General features: G+C 41.2%; 1 protein-coding gene across 2 annotated transcripts in view; it reads left to right on the top strand.

Moving 5' to 3' along the window:
• RASGEF1B (RasGEF domain family member 1B) overlaps positions 1–26,007 on the top strand; it is a 567,483-nt gene that overhangs the window by 403,980 nt on the left and 137,496 nt on the right. For both annotated transcript variants that reach the window (XM_059922778.1, XM_059922779.1), the window contains one exon: positions 21,418–21,501. In XM_059922778.1, coding sequence (XP_059778761.1) covers positions 21,418–21,501 — 84 coding nt within the window. The remainder of the gene's footprint in view (positions 1–21,417; positions 21,502–26,007) is intronic.

Raw genomic sequence — 26,007 nt, forward strand, 5'->3', positions numbered from 1 at the left:
AAATAATGATAAAGTCTGTCAGATGGTGATAGTCCTATGAAAAAGGATAAAGCAAAATAAGAGAGAGGGAGTGATGGGCAAGTTGTCATTTTATATACCATCAACCCATAATGCTTCTGTCACAGGTGACATTTAAGCAGAAACCTGAAAGAAGTAAGGGAGTAAACATCGCAGAAGTATGGGGAAGAGCCTCAGGGTCAGTCTTTTCTGTTTCTTTTATGTCCATGACTTGCTGAATGGATGGATGGATGAAAAAAGTGTGTTCCAGGCAGAGGGAAGAGCAAGTACAAAGCTCTAAGGTAGCAAGTCTTTCAATGCTCAGTTAATATTTACAAGGCCTGATATGAGCAATTAGACTTTTCAGGGTAGAACTCTAGCCATCGGAAGCTGAGAGGGAGGAGAAAGAATAGAAGTCATGGTCCAGTTCCTGGGCAGTGACACTGGCAAGCAAGACAGGGTATCATCAAGCACCAGCTAAGTAGTCTGGATTCACTGTGGAGTGTTAAGTCCCATGGGGTCTCTAGGCCTGAAACAGGGAAACTGAGGCTGGAAGCCTAGCTGTAGGGACAGACTCAACACACTGAGGGTAAGGAACTCAGGGACAATGGGCTAACCCCTGGCTGTGGCTGCTGATGTGAGGTGTCATCCAGGATACTCACTTTGCAAATCTCTTTTGCCATTTATCTCATCTCATTGAAAATATGGTTTACAGGCTTGTTTCCTGGCCTCCTGGAGGTGGGAATCAGTAAAGATCTTGCTTCTGTTCTGGTTTCTGGCACAGTTGCCATCAAACGTCTCCTCTGGCATAGTTGTTGGTTCACACCCCGGGAGCTTCCCAGATGAGATTAGAAAGTGGCCCCAGACAGGGAGGGCAGGGAGAGACTGAAGATAGAGGCAGACCGCTCCACTTTGGTAGGTGGTGATTTTAATAAGCAAGAGAACTAACGTAGAGCTGTGTCTTGGGTGGCCATAAGATGAGTAGATCTCCACGCCTACCCACCAGAATCTTAACGTTTATATAGAGGCCCATCTTAATGGGATTCAGCCACATACACAGTCCAGATGGTCTCAACAACACACTGCTCTCTCAAGGCTGAGTCCTTGAAGTAGCTTTGGCTGTGAGAACAGTGGGCAGAACATTCCAAGGACAGGGGAGGGGGTGGGGAGCCTCCGATTGCTGGGGTTCAGCTCACAGATCAATCAGTGGTCAGGGACTTCCCTGGTGGTACAGTGGTTAAGAATCCGCCTACCAATGCAGGGGACATGGGTTTGATCCTTGGACCAGGAAGATCCCACATGCTCTGGAGCAACTAAGCCCATGCGCCACAACTACTGAGCCTGCACACCACAACTACTGAAGCCTGCATGCCCTAGAGCCCGTGTGCTGCAACTACTGAGTCCACATGCTGCAATTACTGAAACCCGTGCTCCTAGAGCCCATGCTCCACAACAAGAGAAGCCACCACAATAAGCCTGCTCACTGCAACAAAGACTAGCCCCCGTCTACCACAACTAGAGAAAGCCCATGTGCAACAACGAAGACCCAATGCAGCCAAAAAAAAAAAAAAAAAAATCAGTGGTCAGGTCCTCTCCATGACCTCTTTCAATAATGCCAAATGGAGTGTGGTGAAGCACAGAAGCTGCCAGGACCAATAGGGTCTGGCCGTTGACTTGTCTTTTCTGATTTACCTTCTCAAGGTGACTTGGGGGGAAGTGTTTGTTGTAGGGATGTATATTGCTTTAGTATTCTCTTTAGAACTAAAACTGGACAGCTCTCGTGGTACAACTCTAGGGGGTGATAAGGAACACTCGCTCACCTTCTTTCTCTCTCTCCTTCTCTTTTGGGACCCATCTCCGAGTGTCCACTTGTTTTGCTTTCTTTGCTATGAGGCTTTTTTTGCTTGCTCATAGTTTCTATTGCCTCATAATTTTGAATTACATGTGCCTTTGGCTTGCCATGAATCATGCTTCATGGCTTTTTTCAGCTTCAATTCATAGCACCAGCTGGTATACTCTGTCTGCATGACTTAAGTCAGACTTAGGAGACAGAGAACTTAGTCAACCCAACTCATCTTTTTTTTAACACCAGCAAACCAAAGGCTTAGCTTTGCTCAGGTTCTCACCATTAGCTTAAGTACCTGAAGCCTGGATGGTAGGAGGAGGGAAATAAAGAAAAGGGATTGTGTGTATAAAATGTAGTGGCTTAGCTATCAGGGGCTGAGGGTGGGAAAATTTCCCTCCAAAGATGGTGTAGGTGAGGAGACATCAATTGACATCTCTTATTCGGAGAATGAGATGAGTCCTTAAGGGGGAATTGAGAGTTAACTCAAGAGTTTAAATATCATCCCTAAGTGCTAAGTGTCAAGAGTAGGCTTGTGAGGGAAGAAATGAAACCAACATTTAGCAAAGTCCAGCAAAGTCCAGTTAGGAACAGAAGGCAGTGAGCTGTCTGAGGAGGAGTCAAAGGAGCAGCTCTAATGGAGGCTGATCTATTTCTTTTCCAAGTTAGCACCTGCCACTCCTATTTTATTGGGCAATGGAAGAAATAAGGCAAGTCCTCAAGGTCATACACATATAGAGAGATGTATCGGACTGATCCAAGATAAAAGCTGAAGGGAAGCTGAGGGTTCATATAAACGTAGGTAGTATGCTCCAATGGCCCTCATTCATTGAAGACTTAACTCAGTACTCGGTTCCAGGCATTGTCATAAATACTGGGAGTATGGCAACTCTTCCTCACCATTGACACTCCCTATCCCCCTTCCCTGGTCTATTTTTGCTAATACCACTTTTAACTTTCTGAAATACTACCTATTTCACTTACTTCTTTATTTTTTATTCCTCCCTGGAACCTGAGATCCATGGTATCTAAGCTCTGTGAAAGCAGGGATGTTCTCTACTTTTTCAGTGTTACATTTGCAGCTCCAGAAAGTGCCTTGCTCAAAAATAACTTGCTGAATAAATTAATGAATTCCATAATTTATCTGTGTTACTTGTGCAGGATAGAAGAGAGATCATATTCGTAAGTCAGAAACTATCTGAGTGTTCCCTGGAAACATCGATGAGGCATGTATACATTTCTGTATTAATTAGAGGATTTTCCTCTCTTATTGGGCATAAATATGTCTCAACATGTTTACCAGTATATTAATCAGTATAGGCTACAGTATGCTGTGATAACAAATTAGCCCCTAAATCTCAATGGCTTAACTCAACACAATGTACGCAGTGTTGGGTAGCAGGAGGTTCTGTTCCATAGAGTCACTCAGGAACCTAGGCTAACAATGTCTCCACCATTCTTTGACGCTAGCACCTCAAAATGGTACTTCAGAGTTTGCTGCTGCAAGAAAAAGGAGAACAAAGATAATTTACAATGCTCTTCATGTTTGCTCACAGCTTGCTCCTTTCTCTAGTAGGACTACATCTTTTCCCAACATGACCTCACGGGAGGCTGGGAGGGCTTTCTACATATCCAGGAGGCAGAGGAGAACAGTTACAGTAAGCACACATCTCTAGCACAGCCAGTGACCAGTACTGTGGAACTATCACTAATGTTTAACATAAAAAGCCCTTGGAGAACACAGAATTGACTTTTTGGGGTTAAGTTGTTTGGTTTAACAAGATTTGAAATACAGGGCTAGAAATAAATAATGATAATTACATAAATGTTACTGCATATGTATGAGCAACACTTGAAGCAATTTTTTCAGTTAATTAAAGGAAAAAAAATCACACAAAGATGCCAAAAAGTAGTCACTGACCCACTCAAGTAATTGGGTCAAGACTCTCTGGCCTGTTGTGAAAATTTGTATCTGAACCAGCTCTCTCAGTACTCATTTCCTTTCCTCTCACTGAGAGGGAATTTGTTTTCATCTGCTATTAATGTGAAATTGCTCCAGCAGAATCCATCTTTCTGAATAGAGATGTCTATTTGAACCTGACCTCCAAGGCCCCATTAAGCAGGAAAAGCGAGTGCTTACTATCTTCTAAAGACAACAGATTCTGGCTTTTTATCTTATTGTGAAGGAAATTCCATCATACGAACAGTCACTGACCTTGAACTCTCAGGCTTGGCAGGAGGAGTTGTGTGTAGTCTAAACAAGCTCAGTTATCATAAATTCACCCTACGCTTCATGGGAGATGTTTGCAGAAACTGGTGGTAGAAGCAGGCAACTGATGAACTTATATTGACACATCATAATCACCCAAAGTCCATAGTTTACCTTTGGGCTCATTCTTGGTGTATAATAACATGATAACATGTATCCAACAACATATAGTATTACACAGTAGTTTCACTGCCCTCGAAATCTTCTGTTGTCTGGCTGTTGATCCTCTCCCCTACCTCTTGGCAACCACTGAACTTTTTATTGCCTCCATAGCTTTGCCTTTTCCAGAATGTCATAGAGTTGGAATCATACAGCATGTAGCCTTTTCAGATTAGTAATATGCATTTAAATTTCCTTCATGTCTTTTCATGATTTCATAGCTCATTTCTTTTTAGCACTGAATGATATTCCATTGTCTGGATGTACCACAACTTATTTATCCATTCACCTACTGAAGAACATTTTGGTTGCTTTCAAGTTTTGGCAATTATGCATAAAGCTGCTATTAGCATCCACGTACAGGTTTTTGTGTGGACATAAGTTTTCAGCTCCCTTGGGTAGATACCAAGAAGCATGACTGCTGGATTGTATGGTAAGGGTATGTTTAGTTTTGTAAGAAATTGCCAAACTGTCTTCCAAATGGGTTGTACCATTTTCCATTCCCCTGTTGCTTCACACCCTCGCCAGCATTTGGTGTTGTCAGTGTTCTGGATTTCAGTCATTCTAGTAAGTGTGTGGTGGTATCTCGTTGTTTTAATTTGCATTTCCCTGATGACATATGATGTGAAGCATCTTTTCATATGCTTATTTGCCATCTGTATATCTTCTTTGGTGAGGTGTCTGTTAAGATCTTTGGCCAATTTTTTAACCTAGCTGTTTTCTTGAGTTTTAAGAGTTCTTTGTGTATATATATATATATATATATATATTTTTTTTAAGATCTTTATTGGAGTATAATTGCTTTACAATGTTGTGTTAGTTTCTGCTGTATAACAAAGTGAATCAGCTGTATGTATACATATATCCCCATATCCCCTCCCTCTTACATCTCCCTCCCACCCTCCCTATCCCACCCCTCTAGGTGGTCACAAAGCAGTGAACTGAGCTCCCCGTGTGATGCAGCTGCTTCCCACTAGCTATCTATTTTACATTTGGTAGTGTATATATGTCAATGCTACTCTCTCACTTCATCCCAGCCTACCCTTCCCCCTCCCCATGTCCTCAAGTCCATTCTCGATGTCTGCATCTTTATTCCTCTCCTGCCCCTCGGTTTGTCAGAACTTTTTTTTTTTAATTCCATATATATGTGTTAGCATATGGTATTTGTTTTTCTCTTTCTGACCTACTTCACTCTGTATGACAGACTCTAGGTCCATTCACCTCACTACAAATAACTCAATTTCATTTCTTTTTATGGCTGAGTAATATTCCCTTGTATATATGTGCCACATCTTTATTCATTCATCTGTTGATGGACACTTAGGTTGCTTCCATGTCCTGGCTATTGTAAATAGTGCTGCAATGAACAGTGTGGTACATGACTCTTTTTGAATTATGGTTTTCTCAGGGTATATGCCCAGTAGTGGGATTGCTGTGTCATATGGTAGTTCTATTTTTAGTTTTTTAAGGCTCTGTGTATTTTGGATAACAATCCTTTATCAGGTATATTCTTTGCAGATGTAGTCTCCCAGTCTGTGGCTTGTCTTCTCATTCCCTTGACATTGTCTTTTGCAGAGCAGAAATTTTAAATTTCATTGAAGTCCAACTTATCAATTATTTCTGTCATGAATTGGTGCCTTTGGTGCTATATCTAAAAAGTCATCAACATACCCAGGGTCACCTAGGTGTTCTCCTATGTTATCTTCTAGGAATGTTATAGTTTTGGATCTTACATTTGGGTCCATTTTGAGTTAATTTTTGTGAAGGGTATTAGGTCTGTGTCTAGATTCACTTTGGATGTGAATGTGGATGTCCAGTTGTTATAGCACCATTTAAAACACTATCTTTGCTCCATTGTATTTTCCCTTTGCTCCTTTGTCAAAGACCAGTTGAGTATATTTATGCTAGTCGGTTTCTGGGTTCTTTATTCAGTTCCATTGATTTTTTTCCCCCATTCTTTTGCCAGTATCACTCTGTCTTGATTGCTGTAGCTTCCTTCAGTCATTTTCATTTTTATTTGTACACACACACACACACACACTTCAGGAGATTGAAGCAAATGGGCATGGCTACAGTTTAGAGCTGCTTTGAGTGTAGACTATTTTCAAATCAAATTCACTGTCAGAGTGTATGAGAATTCTCAGACCCTCAAAATCAGGACACATGCATTGGACTGACATAAGATTACAGAAAGCAGGTAAACACCTGCAACTGCCCCATGATTTTCACTAAATTAAAACAATTCAGAGCTACATTTCGAGTGTGTAGATGGTACCTTCAAAAAGTAACCAAGCAAGTGAATCCTCTCACTCCATGACAAGGTTTAATATTAAGCTGAATTCTTAGTTAATGTTCAGACTAACACTGACCTTAGCTGGATTACAAATTTCAGCCAAAACAAATAGATTTCATGAGACCAGAGTTCAAATTCAGTCAAAGAGCAGGGGGAGGGACTTCCCTGGTGGTGCAGTGGTTACGAATCCGCCTGCCAATGCAGGGGACACGGGTTCGAGCCCTGGTCTGGGAAGATCCCACATGCCGCGGAGCAACTAAGCCCGTGCACCACAACTACTGAGCCTGCGCTCTGGAGCCCGCGAGCCACAAGTACTGAGCCTGTGTGCCACAACTACTGAAGCCCACGCGCCTAAAAGCCTGTGCTCCACAACGAGAGAGACCGCTGCAATGGGAGGCCTGTGCACCGCAATGAATAGTAGCCCCTGCTCGACGCAACTAGAGAAAGCCTGCGTGCAGCAACTAAGACCCAATGCAACAAAAACTAAATTGAAAAAAAAAAAAAAAAAGAGCAGGGGGAATCTCCTGGATAAAAATTGGTAAAACAACTCTTCATATCAATTCTGTCATGTTTTCCATTACTCTCTCATCTATTTGGTGGTTAGGAACAGAAAGTTCTTTGTTCTTATCATGCCAGGTCAAGGTGAGTCCAAGTATAGACCAAATGTAATGATAAATTAAGGTAGATCAACTTCTGTTTTTCTTTTCTTTTTGCTATTTGTATACACACAGTAATATTAAAGGGTAAATCCTGAAGTTAAAAAAAGAAGGTTAAGAAGAATATAGTGGCTGTGTTGCCATGTTTAATTTGTATTTTTAACTTTCTCTAAGACTTTAAATAAAGAAAAGCCATTAAAATCATACCTTGCTGAATAAGGAATTAGAGGGAGGGTGACTCAGAGAAACAAAACATCAGGCTGGCACATGAAACACCTAAATACTAGGTTCCAAACCAGCAGTGGTGCCTCATCCTCTGAGTTTCTTAGATGGATTTTTGTTTAAATTCAGATCCTAAATGGATTGTTTTCCATCAAGAGCTGAATTCTACTTCAATCTGTCTTTATCTCTCAAGTGCACTTTTATGATTCAGAAGTCATTTTATAATATTTATGATTATAAATTAAATGGAGACACTCAGGAAGAATAAACTGTCCAGAATATTGAGGATCAGGAGAGTGTTACTTGAATACTATTAGTGGGGTTTATATTTTCCTGGTGATGCGCCAGTGGGTTTTGCATCTGCTAGATGTCTGCCCTTCTCCAGAGGAAGATGCCTTTCCCCAACAATTGGAAGGCGTTTCCCTGCTCATAAATACGACTGAGGATGAAGTACATGAAGGTGTTCAGACTTACCTGGTGTAAACTTGAACTTAATGACACAACTTGTATCTAGCAATCACTTGTCAATTATAAGCAGCAGGCAGCAGACGATATTATTACTGTCTGCCGGATAGTAATTTTTAGAGAGGAATGTTCAAAAACAGAATTGGTTTAGGAAACAATGTAATTAAATAAGCAGCCAAGAGAAAAATATTTCAACTGTTCTTATTGCCCTACTCTACCCCTCTCTATTTGGCTGACAGAAGTCTTTTCTTAGGGGTTGATTGTTACTAGCAATTTCTAAGTGGATTCCAATGTTGCCTTTTGATGTGACATGATTTTATAATAGCAGCTACATGATATGCCAAATCTATTCAATCTAAATTGTTTCCTTTAATGTTATCTATATTTTAGAATAATAGAAACTTAAGAGAATTAAGGGAAATTCCACCCAAGGGGGATCCTCTTTATTTTAATAAACTGTGCCTGGATCAGTAACACTCTATGGCAATCAAACATCAAAAAACTATCACCAGCATAACAACAGCAACAAGGCCAACCAAGCAACAAACCAAAACACATCAATCTCATAATCGTAAAATTCTTACAGGTTAAATCAGTTCGATATTTTGAACTGAGTCAAATTTAGTGTTTATCTGTAAAAAATGAAACAACAGAAAACAATTATATTCCTTCTCTACTCTGTACTCACTCTGAAGAAAATGGCATCTTTCAAAGAAAGACTTTAGATGGTGAAGAAACATATACTCTTTACGACCTAGCAGTGTTCTGACCTATAATGTTTTAGAAAGGGTGTAAAATATTTTATGAATATGAATTACCATTATTACCTAAGACTCTATTTAGCAGAGCTGGAATGCAGCATCAGTATGTGCCAGTAACTGAAGAATATTGGCAAACAGTTTGTTATATGCTCACCACTCCCTGGAATGTTCATCCTCAGACACATCTACCTCCTTGCCTAGGATGCTCTACAACAGACACTGGGAAAAAATAAAGAATCCTGGAAGATGGTTGCTGCTATTTGATGTCACTTAGAGTGAACAGGATCTGCTCTAAATGTCCTTCTAAATTAATCAACTCTTTTCTTAGCTTTTAAAAGAGCAGTTATCAGTGTGATATATTGGTGAACAGCATAGATTTTGGAGGCAGACAACGTTGGGTTCAAATTCTTGTTTTATCATTGTATATAGATGATCCTAAGCAATTTACTTCAGTTTATTAAATGTCAGTTTCCCAATCTGCATAAATATTAATCATACTTACTTCACAGGGTTTTGCCTAACCCAGTGCCTGGTGTATCACTGTCGAGTGAGAATGATTAACTAGGGTTATCTCTGGCTATCTTGCTATCGATCTAGGTGTGTGTGTGTGTGTGTGTGTGTGTGTGTGTGAACACTTAGGCACAGTATCTGCTTAGTAAGTAATCAATATAAGGTAGTTACATAGTGGCCTCAGGGCCTTTCTCCTCATTACTCTTTTTTTTTTTTAATTAATTAATTAATTTATTTATTTTTGGCTGTGTTGGGTCTTCGTTTCTGTGCGAGGGCTTTCTCTAGTTGCGGCAAGCGGGGGCCACTCTTCATCGCGGTGCGCAGGCCTCTCACTATCGCGGCCTCTCTTGTTGCGGAGCACAGGCTCCAGACACGCAGGCTCAGTAGTTGTGGCTCACGGGCCTAGTTGCTCTGCGGCATGTGGGATCTTCCCAGACCAGGGCTCGAACCCATGTCCCCTGCATTGGCAGGCAGATTCTCAACCACTGCGCCACCAGGGAAGCCCTCCTCGTTACTCTTAACCTGTAACACTCCCCTCCAGGTTTTCCCACGTGTCTTGTGAAATTCTTATTTGCAAGCAGCAGGAACCAGCTCTGGCTAATAGAAACAGAAAAAGAAATGTATTAAAAGACATTTCTAATGAAAGTTATATAATGTTATAGATCAATGTCACCTCAATAATAAATAAATAAATAAAAGACACTGCTAAAGGAAGTCTAAGTTTGGTGAAGTGCATGTTGGTACAACCGCTTTGGAAAACTCTTTGGCCTTGTCTACTAAAATTGAGTATATACAGAGTCTGTGATCTAGCAGTTCTTCTACCACATAGAAAAAATATACATATGTGCACCAGAAGGCATGGGTAAGGATGTTCATAGCAGTACTATGTATAATAGCTCCAAACTAGAAATAATACAAATGTCCATTAACAGTGAAATGGATAAATTGTGATATATTCACAGGATGGTACTACACAGCAATGAAAGTAAATGGACTATAGCCATGCACAATGTCATGATGAACCCCCAAAAAATAATGTTAAGGAAAAGAATGGAGATCCAAAAATATATATTCTGGGTAATTTTATTCATATGGAATTCAAGAAGGTGGGGAGGGGCAGGTGTGGGAAACTGTGGTGTTAGAAATCAGGATAGTGGCTTCCTTTGAGGAGTGACCAGGAGGAAGCATGGAGGAGATTCTACCTGGATGGGACCTTGATTGGCCCTCAGGTTGCTGAGCAGGAGACCATCTTTCCCAGGGGAGGTAGAGAAAACGTCTATCCTCCTTGTCCTAAGCGATCTGGGAAGCCACAGACGGTCTTGATTAGAGATGTGAGAGGAGAGTCAGACCCACTAAGGGACAAGGGGCAGAGGTGATTCCATGTCCTAAAATATATCTGCTTTAAAATTTTTACCTTTCATAATAAAATTTCAGATTAAAATGTCACTGGCATGCATCCTTTCTACTAAAATACCACTGTACATTCCATTTCTTTGTTTGCTTGAGAGAAACTAACGTTTGTGTGATACTATGCATTCTAGTTTTTAAGTCATGCTCTTCGGCTTTGTCTCATGTGGAGTATTGCTTTGGGAATCAAAGACAATGTCAAACATTACCTCAATCACTGTGCTGACCAGAGTGGCCATTCATAACAAAGCTCTGAGGTGGGCAGGGCAGGTAAGAGAAAAGTTGTAGCAGTGTCTTTACTTTCTTTCTGAGGAATCAAAAAGAAAAAAAGCTCAAACCCAGATCTTCTGCCACTAAATTCTGTGCCCTTCAACCTGATGCAATTTGGATAATGGATCACAACTTCTAATAAAACCAAGCTGCTGATTTAATGATTGAACACATTACACATGATGCTGTGACAAGAACCCCAACCAGATGCCTCCCTGAGCAAGTCCAAGTAGGAGTCACCTCTGCTCTTGTTCTAAAGTCCAGCCCAGAGAGGGCTGTCCTGCCATCAGGAAGAACTCATCTATTGATGAGTGAAGAACTACTTCCATAAAACACCATTCTTGTTCCTGAGAAGTATAACCATAATAACATTTAAATACCTGAAATAATGCAAATTGCATGGTATGGAGTCTACAATGTGGACAATTTTAGGATTTTTTTCCCTATTAAACTGGAGATTAAAATGGGGAAGACTGCTTCTGGCTTATAAATCAATGTGACATGTAACACATGACAGGGAACCCCAAGATGCAGTGATGGGGCAGATGCGGAATCTGGTACCCCACTGCGTCTCCCTCAATTGCAGTCATTGGTTACTCCTCCTCGCTCTATTTCTATCAAAACCTGATCTTAAGAGATTATTCTCCCTCAGTCATGTTCCCCTGACTGTGAATTAAAACCAACATGCCATCTCTCCCAGGGAATTTCACACATTAAACCTTTTGCTAACTGTTAATTACAGAATGAATGTCTTTTCCTAGAAAAGAAATTTCAGGTGCAGATAATCAAAGGGTGGGCTTCCTTAACCTCTGCACTTGAAATTGTATCACCTATCTGCTCTCTGAGAGAATTATGTCCATGGGTTATGGTTCCATTTATGATCTGCCAACTGACCTCACTTAATTTCTAGTAACACAAGAAATTTTAAGGATGACTAGTTAAGGGCTATATTGTTTGAAAATATTATTACTGTACACACTTCTTAGAAATGGTAGAGGAACTCTGAGCAATATTGTAGCTTCAAGGAGAGAAGTATGATTAAGATATTTTTACTTTACTATGTTTAGAGCTGAAAAATGAATCCAAGAGTCACTATAAGGAAGATTTAAGAGTAGCAGGCAAGATGCACCTGCTTGGGGAACAGAGAAAAGCCCAAAAATGTGAGAACAAAAGCTTATTCCCTTTTCTTTAGAAGTTGTATCTGAGTATAAAGGATGCATGGATATTTTCATTTTTAAAATTATTTTAACATTGCATAAAATTTAATTAATATTAATAGATTTTTATCTTTGAGAACAGAAATTTTGTCTGTATAGTCTGAGAATCCAAAGCTTACCTTGAGCCTTTAGTTAGAGCATTCCCAGGTGCTTGGAACAGATGAAGCTCATGTATTTTCAGACAGATCATTTTTAGTGATTTTGGAATCCAATTTGACTATCTTTGTTACTTGTATTTTACCTGAGCTCCCAACTTGGAAAAAGCACTGCAATGTATCAAGTACAGTTTGTCATAGTCCTCTAACATTATATCAAGATAAATTTGCCTAAGAGTGTAATTAGGCCATGCACACTGTGGCAGTTATATATAGATAAACCAGTTTTTAAAATGCAAATAAAAGACAAATATCATATGTGGATATCATATCACTTATATGTGGAATCTAAAAAAAATGATACAATTGAACTTATTTACAAAACAGAAATAGACTCATAGAAAACAAACTTATGGTTACCAAAGGGGATAGGGAGGTTGGGGGCGGCAGACAGATAAATTAGGGGTCTGGGGTTAATATATACACACTACTATGTGTAAAATAGGACCTACTGTAGAGCACAGGGAACTATACTCAATATCTTGTTATAACCTATAATGGAAGAGAATCTGAAACACTTTGCTGTACGCTTGAAACTAACATAACATTGTAAATTAACTATGCTTCAATAAAAAAATTGGTCAGGGAGGTAGTTTACTATTCCTTTAAAGATAAAGCAGTTGTATATCAATGACTTTTCCTTTCCACCTAAACTGATTAATGTTGTGTCCGTTACAATGTGTCATTAAAAAATAAAGCTTAACTTAATGTCACAATCATGAAAAAAAACACAGTTAGCATTTTGTTAGCAATTGAATTTTGTTAGCAATTTTTTAAGTGGTTACCAACAGGTTTGGTGATTGTCTTACTGCTGTTTTGGTACCTGGCCATGCTTAGACTTTCAGCAGGCCCCTTGGTTCAAAAAGCAGGAAAAATGCTGTTAAACATACTAAAATATAAAGTGTTTTCCTTTCTTCTGCAGTCTCTCTCTCAGCTTGTCATGCTGTTCTTTATTTGCTACTTGTTGTCATTCTAAGTAAAGAAATATTAAATCAAATTATTAGTATGAATTTTATCATTTATATCTATATTGTACAATATCAGCTTTAAATGTCCGTATAAGAGCATTTAACTTGTGTGCAGACAATGCATGTTTAGTAGCTTGTGCACGTATGAGTATTTCATTCTTAGCAGAACGGTGAACCCACTGCACACCAGGGTGTGTACATGGGAGAAAGCAAAAAAATTTGGTGGCAGTGAAAAGTTTGATTTGAGATAAGAAGGCAAGTTAAGGCCAAAATGTAGTACAAAATTTACATCCAAGAATAATACATTTAAAATCAGGACTCTGAAGTGGTGAGCGCTCTTTGCGCCTTTTGGTGCCCAGGGCGTAACCTGATGCAAATGAACTGCCCCTCACCTGCACCTTCATCATGTCCTTCCCTTCTCCTGGAGTCTGTCAAATCTGTGCTCCTTGTCTCTACTTCCTCACTCTCTAGACGCCTGTCTTTCCTGGTTTGTGATAACGGCAGCCTAAACGTTTACCAAGCTTACAGTCTTTCCTCCTCTCAAATGCATGCTCCCATCTCCTGGCCAGGTAATCCATTCAAACACTATTATAAAGGAATCGTGGGCTTCCTGCCTGCCTTTCCAGGGTCATCTCTCTCCACCTCTGTCTCACTCTTTAAGATCTAACAGCCCCAAATGATCTGTGGTTCACATAAAAACTCAACATTTATTTTTATTTCATACCTCTTGCCCTTATGACGTTTCCTCTTCCTGCAACACCATAAACCTCTTTCCATATCCCCAGGCCCTCCCTCCCCTCCCTGCCCCACTCCACTTCTTTGACTACCTAACTTTTGTTCTGTCCTTCTATCCTCAGCTCCTGTACTGCCTCCATCTAGAAGCCTTCCGACCACAGGAACTCCTCTCTTGGCTGAGTTAGATGCTCCTCCCTTGCTCCCACTGCATCTTCTATATGTTGGACATCTTCTCCAATGTCCTGAATATGCACCACTCCTTTTGAATGTTATTTGTTCATCTCTCTCCCCTACTAGACTTGGGGGAGCTCCTTGAGAGTAAGACAGCATCTTATTCTCCTGAATATCCCCAGGGCCTGCTCAGTGCTGATGTACAGAACTCTGCCCATTCAGACTTCTGCCTCTGCTTTGTCACCAGTCACTGCAACATCTTCTCCCCAGTTCATTTGGAAACCATTCCTACACTGACTGCCTAAAAGCCCCCAAAAGGCATCTCTTCTAAAGGCCCTTCCTCCTGATACTGAATCTTTTTTTTTTTTTTCTGGGAATCTTTTTGTTAGTTTTCTAGGGTTGCCATAACCAACTACCACAGACTGGGTGGCTTAAACAACAGAAATTTCTTTTATCAGAGTTCTGGAGACTAGAAATCTGAGATGAAGATGTCAGCAGAGGTGGTTTCTTCTGAAACTTCTCTCCTTGGCTTATAGATGGCCATCTTCTCCTTGTGTCTTCACATGATCTTCCTTATGTGTGTATCTGTCTATAAATTTCCTCTTCTTATAAGGACCCAAGTTATTTGAATTGTGGCCCATGCTGATGATCTCATTTTAACTTAATCACCTCTTTAAAGACCCTACATCCAAATACAGTCATATTCTGAGGTGCTGGGAGTTAGGACTTCAACGTATGTTTTTGCAATCAACTTATAACTTGCACTTACCCACTGATACCTTTCCCTAAATTTGGTGCTGGTCTCCAAGTAGCCCCCATCTCCCAAGAGGCAAGTTACAGCATCCCCAGCTCCTTCCCTCACTCCTGAAAAGCTCCGTGTGATTATTTTAGATTTGGACCTCTCAGAGCCCATACTTCAGGATCATTTTGCACATGAAGTTGACCTCCAGTGATACGTGGGAACTGTGGAGAACTATTTCTTCCTATGTGATGTTTTCTCATGTTTGAATAAATGATGACTTTGCATTTTCATTTTCCTTCCTATTTTTTCTGAACTCCTAGAGAATTTAGGGTTCGTATCATACAAGTGAATGGACTGTTGTATGGTGTAACAACCACATCTTGATTTTGAAGTATCAAAAAGATGTACAATTTTTATGTATTGTTGATTTGAATGTTTTCAAATACATTGCCTTATTGGATCTTCTAAAAAATAGCAAATTATATACTATACATTTTATTGCTAAAGAAATATGGAACCCCAAAGAGGTCATATATCAAATGAGTATCAAAGCTGTTCTCAAATCCAAGACTTTGGAATGGGGGGCCAGGGCGCTTTCTACTTTATCATTATTGTCTTGTTTATAAGGTCCTTCGAGCCAGACATATACTTTTTTTTTTTTTAACATCTTTATTGGAGTATAATTGCTTTACAATGGTGTGTTAGTTTCTGCTTTATAACAAAGTGAATCAGCTATACATATACATATATCCCCATATCTCGCCCTCTTGCGTCTCCCTCCCCGCCTCCCTATCCCACCCCTCTAGGTGGTCACAAAGCACCAAGCTGATCTCCCTGTGCTATGCGGCTGCTTCCCACTAGCTATCTATTTTACATTTGGTAGTGTATATACAGACATATACTTTTAAGATAAGCATTTTAACCTCTGTGGCCCTTAGTGTCTTCATCTATAAATATGAGGTTAACTGTGGCATCTTCCTCATAAGTTTGCTGTGTGGAAAAATGTGTGTGTGTATATACATGCATACATACATGATACATATATGATATATGGTAGCTGTGTAAACTGGTCCAATCCTTTTGAAAAGCAGTACAGGTAGAAAATAGCAAGAGCCATAAAAATGTCCATATCTTGGGCACAGGAACCCTATTCCCGGAAAAATATTCTAAAGAAATGATTCAAAAGACCAAAAAAAGTATATTTTCACAGGTATTATTTACAGGGAAAAGTAGTTTGATAGTTCCTCAAAATGTGAAATATAGAGGTGTCTTATGATCTGGCATTTCCACTCCGAGGTGTATAACCAAGAGAAATGAAAACTTGTGCATGAATGTTCGTAAATGCCTTATTCATAACAGTCCCAAAGTAGAAACAACTCATATGCATAAACAGATGCCTAACATGTGGTATATCCATTCAATGGAGTTCTTTTGGCAGTGAAAAATGATGAAGTGATGATACAAGCTACAACGTGGGTAATCTTTGAAAACATTACACTATATGAAAGTCACAGAAGACAACATATAGTGTGATTTCATTTATATAAAATGTCCATAATAGGCAAAAATATAGGTAGAAAGTTGACTAGTGGTTGCCTAGGGCTTGGGGAGGGGACAGGAGGGATGGTGAAGAACTCCTATTAGGTAAAGTGTTTCTTCTGGCAGGGGACACAAATACTCTAAAATTACATTCTGATGATGGCTGCACAACGCTGTGAGTGTATTAAGAAACATTGAATTGTGCACTTTAAATGTGTGGAGTGGATTGTATGTGAATCATATCAATAGAACTGTTTTAAAAACTTCAAAAAAAAATTAGGGAGAAAAATGGAAATAATCAAAATATGTATCAAGATAGCAAATACATTATACTCCATCCTGTTGATGGAACATGATGTAGTCACTAAATATTATAAACCCAAAGACTATGTAAAAACACAGAAAATATGTAACGTGATGTTAAATGGAAAATGTATAAGAGTGATGCGAAATGGCATTGTAGCTAAATATACATGCATTTGGATAAAGGCTGGCTGGAAACTCGGAGACAGGAGAGTATGGTGAAGGAGATGTGCCACTTTCTTTCAAAAGTCCCACTAATGGTGTTGAGTGTTTCGAAAGCACTTGTTTTAATGTTTCTTGTAATGGCAGCCTTGTGGTAGGTACAGGTGGTACTGAGGATGCATAAAACATAGGAAAGGAAGGAAAAAGCACAAGGGACATTTAAAAAATTCACATGTAAAAATCTAAGAAATAGAAATTTAAATGCAAAAATTCAACGGAGCATTTATGGGAAATGGGTATTGAGGGAGGTGCTGAAAAATGTATAAGCAGGTCAGGGTCTAACAAGATTCTGCCCAGAAACTTAAAAACCGGAATGCTTGCGAGCCTCTTCTCCCCCTGTGAGCCTCTCTCTGCTCACAAGTTTTGAGGGGAGGGGATTTTCATATACCAGAGCTGGTGTAGGTCTGTGATAATAACCCAAAGGAAGTAGGAACATTTAGCAGTGTGCACAGTTTACTTAAGTTCACCAAAATTGTACTGGAATGTGGAAAAAGGGAGGAAGTCTGGTCAAGCCTGAGTGAGTCAACATTTAATGGCCCTCCACCCAGCTCTCCTCCCTTCCCAAGGCCACCTCACCTCTGCGTCTGTGTGCTTGACCCTTGCTAAGAAGGAGCTCCAGCTGGCGTGGGTGGGGCGAACCCAAATTCCTGTTCATTGGCCTCAACCATTAGGTTGGGGGGCCAGAGAGAAGAGGAGTCAGAGCAATGGGGTCTGGCCCTTCCTCTCTATATATCTATATCACGTCCCTTTTCAGGAACTTTCTCCTTCCTTGGTTCCCAGTGAGTGTTTGAAATATCACAGTTCTCTCAATGTCCTAGGTCCCAGGAACAGCTCAGGTTTCTGTGAGGAGCAACTAAACTGCGGTGTCAGCAGTTCTTTGAAAGCACTCTATAGATGGAAGGTGCAGTTGTTTTTATTCCAGGTAAAGAATGGGTGACAAGTTGAGGCTGGATAGAAGAATGGCAGTCTTTAAAGTAGAACCTGCTTCCATCTCAAAACAGATTACATTGTTCCTAGCCCTGAGGTGGGAGGAGAAGGGACAGACAGTTGATGGATATCCACTTCCATGTTTTCTGTAGGGTATAAGATCGAGATTTCTGAGGGAAGACGCGTTCTTTCCTTGGGAGTTATTAGGGTCGTTTGAGCTGGCCAGGGACGCACCCTTAGGCAGATGCCACCTGGACGGATTCCACTGCTCAGCCAGGTAGCTGAGTTGCCAGATGATCCCGGCATCCTTCCTCATCAAAATCCTAGATTATTTCTGTCCTTTGGTGCCAGGAATTGCCCTTATACTTCAGACTCCAGGGTAAACACTGAAGGTTGTAATTACAGTTCACAGCCTTAACCACTTCTTTGGTCTCCTTTTAGGAATCCAGTCTCAGAAAAGTGACCCCAGGTACCTGTCATGTGGAGAGCTCTGAGTGGTTCTGTAGCTTCTCAGGAATGCTCTGAAGTTATGATGGGAAGAAGATAAAGCGGCAGTTTTGCCCTTATTTTGCAGAGAGCTAGAGAGGATGGCCGACTTGCCTGAGGCTTCAACAACTTTTCTCTAATTCTCTCTCGTTCCACTTTGTCCAAGTCCATCCTCAGTGCCCTGTCCCCATATTTAGGTGAGTTAGATGGGGAACAACTCTTACCACTAGCCACTCAACCATCCAAACAACAGCAACAGCAAACCCTGTGTGGAAAGCCTGAAATGAGGAAAGGAGATAGGGAAAGGGAAATAATATTTAGTAATAACTATATACCCCTGACTACTCTGTATTTTGCGTGTGAACCCATTATTTCAGAAATACCCTTTTATATATGGCGCAGAATCATCACATATTTTCCCACCACACAAATAATTTCTAGGTAAGAAGTCTATGCTTTGTGACTCTTGGGTTGTTTTTGTCTTAAGTATACCCAGTGCAATCGTATCAAGGGACTCTTTGGTCTAAAGAAAATCAAGCTCCACAACAACCTAAGAAAATGAGTTACATGTTGCCATAGCAACCGGACCAGCCTCAGAGGGAAGGGCAGAGTTTTTCAGATTCATCTTCTGCATCTGCAGATTGACTTCCTTGAAACTGAATCATGTGTCCTGATCATCAACACTGAGCCTGTTATTTTCATTAAAAAAAAAAAAAAGTTGCAGTCTCAGTTGATGTATTTTGGCCTTTTCCCTGGTGCCATTCAATGTCTTTTTATCTCTGAAAGGTGGGATTGGGTAACTGGATCCTTTGGAACTTTCATTCATGCATGCATTAACATGGTTGGGACCTAGGCCAGTGGGTTTGGTAGTAATTAAACTTTGATGGCTGGAACATGACCTGTGAAATGAGTTGCTCGTCTCAGTTTAACTCCTAATGGACGGAAATCCATATCCCTCGGAATCCAACCATAACCCCTGTTTCCAGACCATGGGAAGAAGTCAGAGGTTTGAATGGCTTCTCCTGGGGGTAGACTGCAGGGCCTCTTCCTCAGGAATTATGCTTTGCATTTCCAGGCCACAGATAGCTCCACAGTTAGTCTCAAAATACCCTGCAAGATGTGTGTAAATAACACAAACCACATTTACAGGCAGGGCCACCCTGGTCGAAAGTACAAGTAATTTGCCCAGAGTAAGATAATTAGTAACAGCAGGGGTAGAGATTCCAGAGGGTCATACTCCATTCCTTTGCTGAGACCACTGAAAAATCTTCCTTTCACTCAAGAAACATGGCCAATTAATGGACAGCGGGAGGTGGGGATGGGTCAATGCTTGCTGATTCATTTTTAAAGGTCATTTTTATTTTATGGGGTTGTTGGTACCTATAGTTACGTTTTCTTTTCAATAACAAGTCTCTTGATGTTTCCTCTAATGACACTGAAAAATGTGTGTAGTGAGAATCAAAGCTGGGGGCTGGAGAGAGCCAGATCTGCTGGGATGTTTCTACATAAAGAAAAGATTCAGCCGACGAAAGGGAAGAGTGCTCTAATGGAAAGCACCTACATCTGTGTCTTAGTCCCTTCAGGCTGCTATAACAAAATACCACAGACTGGGGGTCTTATAAACAGCAGATATTTATTTCTCACAGTTCTGGGGGCTGGAAGTCTGAGATCAGGGTGTCAGCATGGTCGAGTGAGGGTCCTCTTCCAGGTCGCAGACTTCTACTTGTATGCTCACATGGGAAGGGGGCCAGCAAGCACCCTGGGACCTCTTTTACAAGGACGTTAATCCCATTCACTTCCCAAATCACTTCCCAAAGGCACCATCTCCTAATACCATCACTTTGGGGCTTAGGATTTTAACATATAAATTTTGGAGGGACACATTCAGACCAGAGCAATGCATGAGATCTGTGTTAGATTGTGAAGGATACAAAGATAACTAAGACATGAGTCCTGTCTTCAGTAGCTCACCTTCCCAGCAGATAGTGACAAGTACTCTAATAATAGTATGGTAAGTCCCCTAAATAGGAACGAGTTCAGTTCCAAGAGCACGTACATAAGTCCAATTTGTTCCTAAGTCCAACAAAGTTAGCCTAGGTACCCAACTAACACAATCGACTATATACCACTGCTTTTACATTTGCTTCCAGACATCCTGGGCTTGAAATAAAGATACTGTACTCCTGTACTTTATACAATACTGTACAGTAAAGTACACAAAAGCACAACCACTTGTAGAGGATGCACGCACGTTACAATGTATGCCAGACACGTGAACTAACTTACGTGATTGAACGTGCGAACGCATGTTCGCATCTTTGAAAGTTCACAACATGAAGGTTCATATGTAGGGGACTTGCTGTATGTGGCTCCTGTGTTAGGGAGAAATGTATTCTGACTCTCACCAGAGCGGAGGAATATAGAGAAATGTTTCTTAGGGAATCTGAGCTGGGCTTTTTAGGACAGGTAGGAAGTCATAAGACAGACAGTGAGGAAAGGATCTTTTAGGAACTAGGAACAGTATAAACAAAGGCATAGATTGGAGTCTATTTAAGAAAAACACATTGGCCAAATGTGGCTTGAGGTTTAGGTTAAACTGTAAGACAGAGTTGGAACTAAAGCAAAAAAGTGAAAAAGAGCCACATTTTGGAGTGTTCTGAAAAGCAGGTAGAGATCTTTGGACAGTATCCCATATAGAATCAGATATTTGAAAACCAGAAGTTTAACTGTGGTCAGTGTTTTTATGCAATGAGATGAGATATTAATAAAGTTATTTTTTTAAAAAAGATTCACATAGCCTAATCTATGTTCTAGGAAGATGCCTTAACAGATTAGGCTGAAAATATTCTGCACTTTTGTCAACATTCCTTCAAAATGTCATAAAAGGTTTTGTAATATAACCCTGTAAAAGGTTAAATGAGTTTGCACAGACTGCAAACTGAAGATGCCTGTGCATAAATGCTGACTCAGGTATTTCAAGTGACAACCATTACGGTTAAGTGCTTGAGGCACTATTGTGGGAAGCAGGGAAATGGCTTCATGCAGCAGAAAGGCCAGCCAAGTCCCTGAAATCTCTTTCTCTCTGTTTCCTTTCTCATAGGAACAGCAATGGAAATCTTCAATGTACAGCAGCATTACTCCAATCTGCTTTACAAGCCCTCCAATTGAGAAGCCAATTGGCAAAGTAAGAATGAATTCATTTCTTGTTGAACAGTATGATTTGAGCCTGTTGGCTCTTCTTTCTGTTTGTTTTGAGCTACCTGGGTGACATAATCAAATTGATCTCATAAAAGTGGCTGATAAAAATCCAAATTTTGACCTATTTGGTTTGCCCTAGTTGCATTTGCCCTAGGCAAAATGTTGAGCTGAGTGACATTGATCTGTGAGATTCCCTGGCCTCAGCTTCTGCCCCCACGTGCATTTTGATGATGTCCTCCCCAACTCCCTTCAGTGCCCTGCTTTCTCAGCTCTTTGACCACCTTCCCCGCCCATCAGAACTTACTAGAAAGAAAGAGGTGGCTTTTAGTCATTTACATTGTAGGAGAGGGAAAAATCCTTTTTCCTCTTCTCTTCTAGGCTTAGTACCTGGGGTGATGGAAATTAAACAAAACAAAACAAAAAAAATGGGTAAACAGGAGGAAAGATTTATTATCATGAATAAAGAGGCCTTCATATAAAAGAAGTGAAGACCCAAAGAAGCAATTGTATTTGGGGCTTATATACCATTTTAACAAAGAGTGATTAACTGTGGAGAAGTGACAAGAGAAAGGAAAAGGGATTTGGGCTTCTCTGGGCCATAAATTGTGAGATGGTAAATATGTGGGGACAATTAATGGAAGATTAAGTGTTATTTCATAAGGTTTGTTATGCAAACTCACGTTGGTACCTTTTCTTTTATTTATTTATTTTTTTAATGCTATTCTTCTCTGCTTACATTCTTTTTATTTATGTATGTATGTATGTATGGCTTTGTTGGGTCTTTGTTTCTGTGCGAGGGCTTTCTCTAGTTGTGGCAAGCGGGGAGCACTCTTCATCGCGGTGCGGGGGCCACTCTTCATCGCGGGGCATGGGCCTCTCACTATCGCGGCCTCTCGTTGCCGAGCACAGGCTCCAGACGCGCAGGCTCAGTAATTGTGGCTCACGGGCCGAGTTGCTCCGTGGCATGTGGGATCCTCCCAGACCAGGGCTCGAACCCGCGTCCCCTGAATTGGCAGGCAGACTCTCAACCACTGCGCCACCAGGGAAGCCCCGGTACCTTTTCTATTGATAAGAATCATCTCCAGGGATCAAAAGTCATCTTCTTCCTGGTATGGGAAAGACACCTTTACAAATTTATGTTACCTTTACAAAGGGAAATTTATGTTCTACTTTTAGACAGAAAGGGAGAGGCCAGAGAGCTTTTCCTACATCTGCTCTTTCTCAATTGCCTTTGACTCAAGATAATCCTTATGCCGAAGTGGCATATTTTGGGGTGCAAACTCTGATCCGCTTCAACGTCTTAGTGTGAAATCCAACCACCATACTACCTCTTTCAAACATATTTGTTATTTAAATTATGCTGTGGAATGAAAGACTTTGCCTCCAGAAGAGAAACTACAGGTATTCGCCTGAACTGCAACTGTTCTGAACCTGAAATCACACCCATCAGTCCCACTAGGGAGTGTGGAGCTGGATGATTAAGAGTGTGGGCTTAATGGCGTCCGGCTGCCTGGGTTCAAATCCTGGCTCCACCGTTCACTGGCTCTGTGACTGAGCAAATCACCTGTAAAGGGGGCTTCATAATAATAATACTGCCTCACGGGACTGTCATCAGAATTAAACAATTTAGGGCTTCCCTGGTGGCGCAGTGGTTAAGAATCCACCTGCCAATGCAGGGGACATGGGTTCGAGCCCTGGTCCAGGAAGATCCCACATGCCACGGAGCAACTAAGCCCGTGCGCCACAACTACTGAGCCTGCACTCTAGAGCCCACGTGCCACAACTACTGAAGCCCATGCGCCTAGAGCCCGTGGTCCGCAACAAGAGAAGCCACCGCAATGAGAAGCCTGCACACCGCAATGAAGAGTAGCCCCCGCTCGCCGCAACTAGAGAAAGCCTGCGCGCAGCAACAAAGACCCAACTCAGCCAAAAATAAATAAATAAATAAATTTATTTTTAAAAAAAAAGAATTAAACAATTTAATATAAATTCACAAGAGCAAGGATTTTTTTAACTCATTTTATTCACTGTGTATCCAAATACTCAATGAATTATGCAAATGAGTTGAATGAATCAATAAATGAAATGCTATACACATGGTAAACTTAGAGGAAACACGTGCTCAATTTGCTCATCCCAAGAAATGGGAGCTGGGGCGTGTTATATGTCAGTGTTACCGAGTCCAAGCTTGCTCTGCCCACCTCACAACAGGCCAATAAATCGGGAGACAAGGTGTTGAGTCAAGGAATATGACTTTATTCGGAAAGCCAGCAGACCCAGAAGATGGCAGACTAATGTCTCCAAAAAACCATCTTATCAGGGTTTGGATGCCAGTTTCTTTTATATAACAGAGAGGGGGGAGGAGATGAGGAGGTAAAGTAAAAAAAGGCCATAAGTTTTGCAAATATCCCCTGGAATGGCCAGCCTCCGGGAGGGGATGTGTTAATTTCTTCTTTCTTGCAGCCATCCACAGGTGGACAGGGTCAGGATGCTTCCCTGAACAAAGGCACTTTGGTTTAACATTTAGGCAGAGGGGCAGGGTTCCCCGAGGCAGGCCATTATGTACAGACAGTATCCTTTCAGTGAACAAAAGCAGCGGAAAGAAAAGGTGAATGTAAAAGAAACAGATCCAACATGTAGTCAGATGTGGCTCTTCCCTGTTACATCAGGAAGGGAGGCAAAACTCTGGCGAGTTTGTCAAGTACACTTTCCAGGCACACCTTAACTGAAGGGCCAGTCTACCTGGGATAGCAGCCACCTTCCTATCCTTTGCTACAGTGGTGCGTCTCTGGACCACACACGCTCCAACAACTAGGATGAGACATAGCCACTGCCCAGACAAGTCAAACACAAACAAAAGTTCTTTCAATAGGGCTTTTCTCTCCAACTTATATATATATGTGGGCAGAACTGAAGCTTCTGTAGTTTTTAAAAGGAAATGAATCTATTTTCCCAGCAATTCCTGGTAATTTTGCCTTGGCGGCAAGTCCTGCCAAGACAGCTTTCTGCAGGGCGCAAGCTCCCAGTCGAACAGGAAGTCTCCTGCCCGCTGTCAGCCCACTGAGGTTTTGCAGGCGTAGCAGGGGAGCAACCCAAGCTTCTAGGGACTGACTTTCTGTACTTCGGGTTCAGTAAGGTCTGCACTTCCCCTCTGCTGACTTCAGTTCCAAGTAAGAGGAGTATCCTTTGACCCAAAGATTAAAACAACAAACAAACAAAACACTCCCTGAACATCACAAAATGTGCTGGCAACAGCTCCATTTCACTGCCTTCCCCTGGCCTCGGTCCCCTCCAGCCCCGCCTCCTTTGACTTTTTATAGGTTCTAAACAGAACACCACTCTGTGGGGATGGAAAGAAGCTGTTTCAAAGACTGAGGTCAGAAGTCCGTGAACGCTGGAGGGGTCTTTTCTGACTAAATTGCACTTCAATCCAATAGATAGTCCTGAGTTTACTGGATGTTTTCCTAGACCTGATTAGAAACACTAACAGCAGTATAGAAATGGTAGAGAGTAACTTTGGAAAATGCTTGTCAGAAAGCGGAAGGAAATCAAGTGCAGTATGACCATTCTTGGTTCAGTGATATTTCACTGTGTGTTCCTCAGGTCTCCCTCCCCCCCCAGGGCAGAGTGAGCAGGTAGGTGTCTTTCTGCACAGTGACACTAGGACTGTCCTGGGGTGAGTGGGGCTGCTCCCAAAGGATACTCTTGCTCTCTTTTCTCCCCATAGCTCTGGCTTCTGGGCTTAACACACGTTCTGTAAAATACGCTAATGAATTCGTTTTGCAATCAGCTCTGTGATCCATCCACCTGGAGGGGAAAATGATGCCAAATATGTAAGAAAGTCAAGCTTTAATTATAGGGGTCAGTGGAAGCCAGCATTGTGGGTGGATAATTAAAACCTATGGTTAATCTGCCCAGAATCCAAACTCTCTTCCTCACTGCCAAGAAACTTTCTGTTGGGTAAAAAGCTGCGAGCTGGACCCAGAGGCAATGTCTGCCACCCACATTAGGGTGAACCAAGCTGAACCAAGGACCAGTGTTTCCTTCCTACGGGTGGTGGAGGGGAGGAAAGGTGTTGAGAAAACACCAGTTGGAAAACAGAGGATTCCAATGTGAGCTCATAATAGAAAAAAGAATATTTCGGGGCCAACTCCAATCTTACCATTAAATGATAACTCTTTTCATTAGTGGTTATGATTAGAGGGTAGGAATAAAGGAGGGAAATTTCCTTCTTTTCAGGGGAGAAGCTTTGGAAATCACTCTGGGCAACAAGCAAGCCTGGGATGTGTGATTATCCACTCTCAGACATAGAAGAGTTTCCTCTTTTATTTTACATAATTGGAATCAGCGCCTTTTGAATGGAGCATACAAATTTATGTAAATAAGAATGCAAATGATAAAAATACGTGTCTTGGGATTTCCTGGGGATGACCTGGCAGCTTTATCTTTCTTGACTTCGCAGCAGCTAAATATTGTTGTGAAAACTCAGGAT

This window comes from Balaenoptera ricei, chromosome 5, assembly GCF_028023285.1.
Source record: "Balaenoptera ricei isolate mBalRic1 chromosome 5, mBalRic1.hap2, whole genome shotgun sequence".
NCBI classification, from domain to species: Eukaryota; Metazoa; Chordata; class Mammalia; order Artiodactyla; family Balaenopteridae; genus Balaenoptera; species Balaenoptera ricei.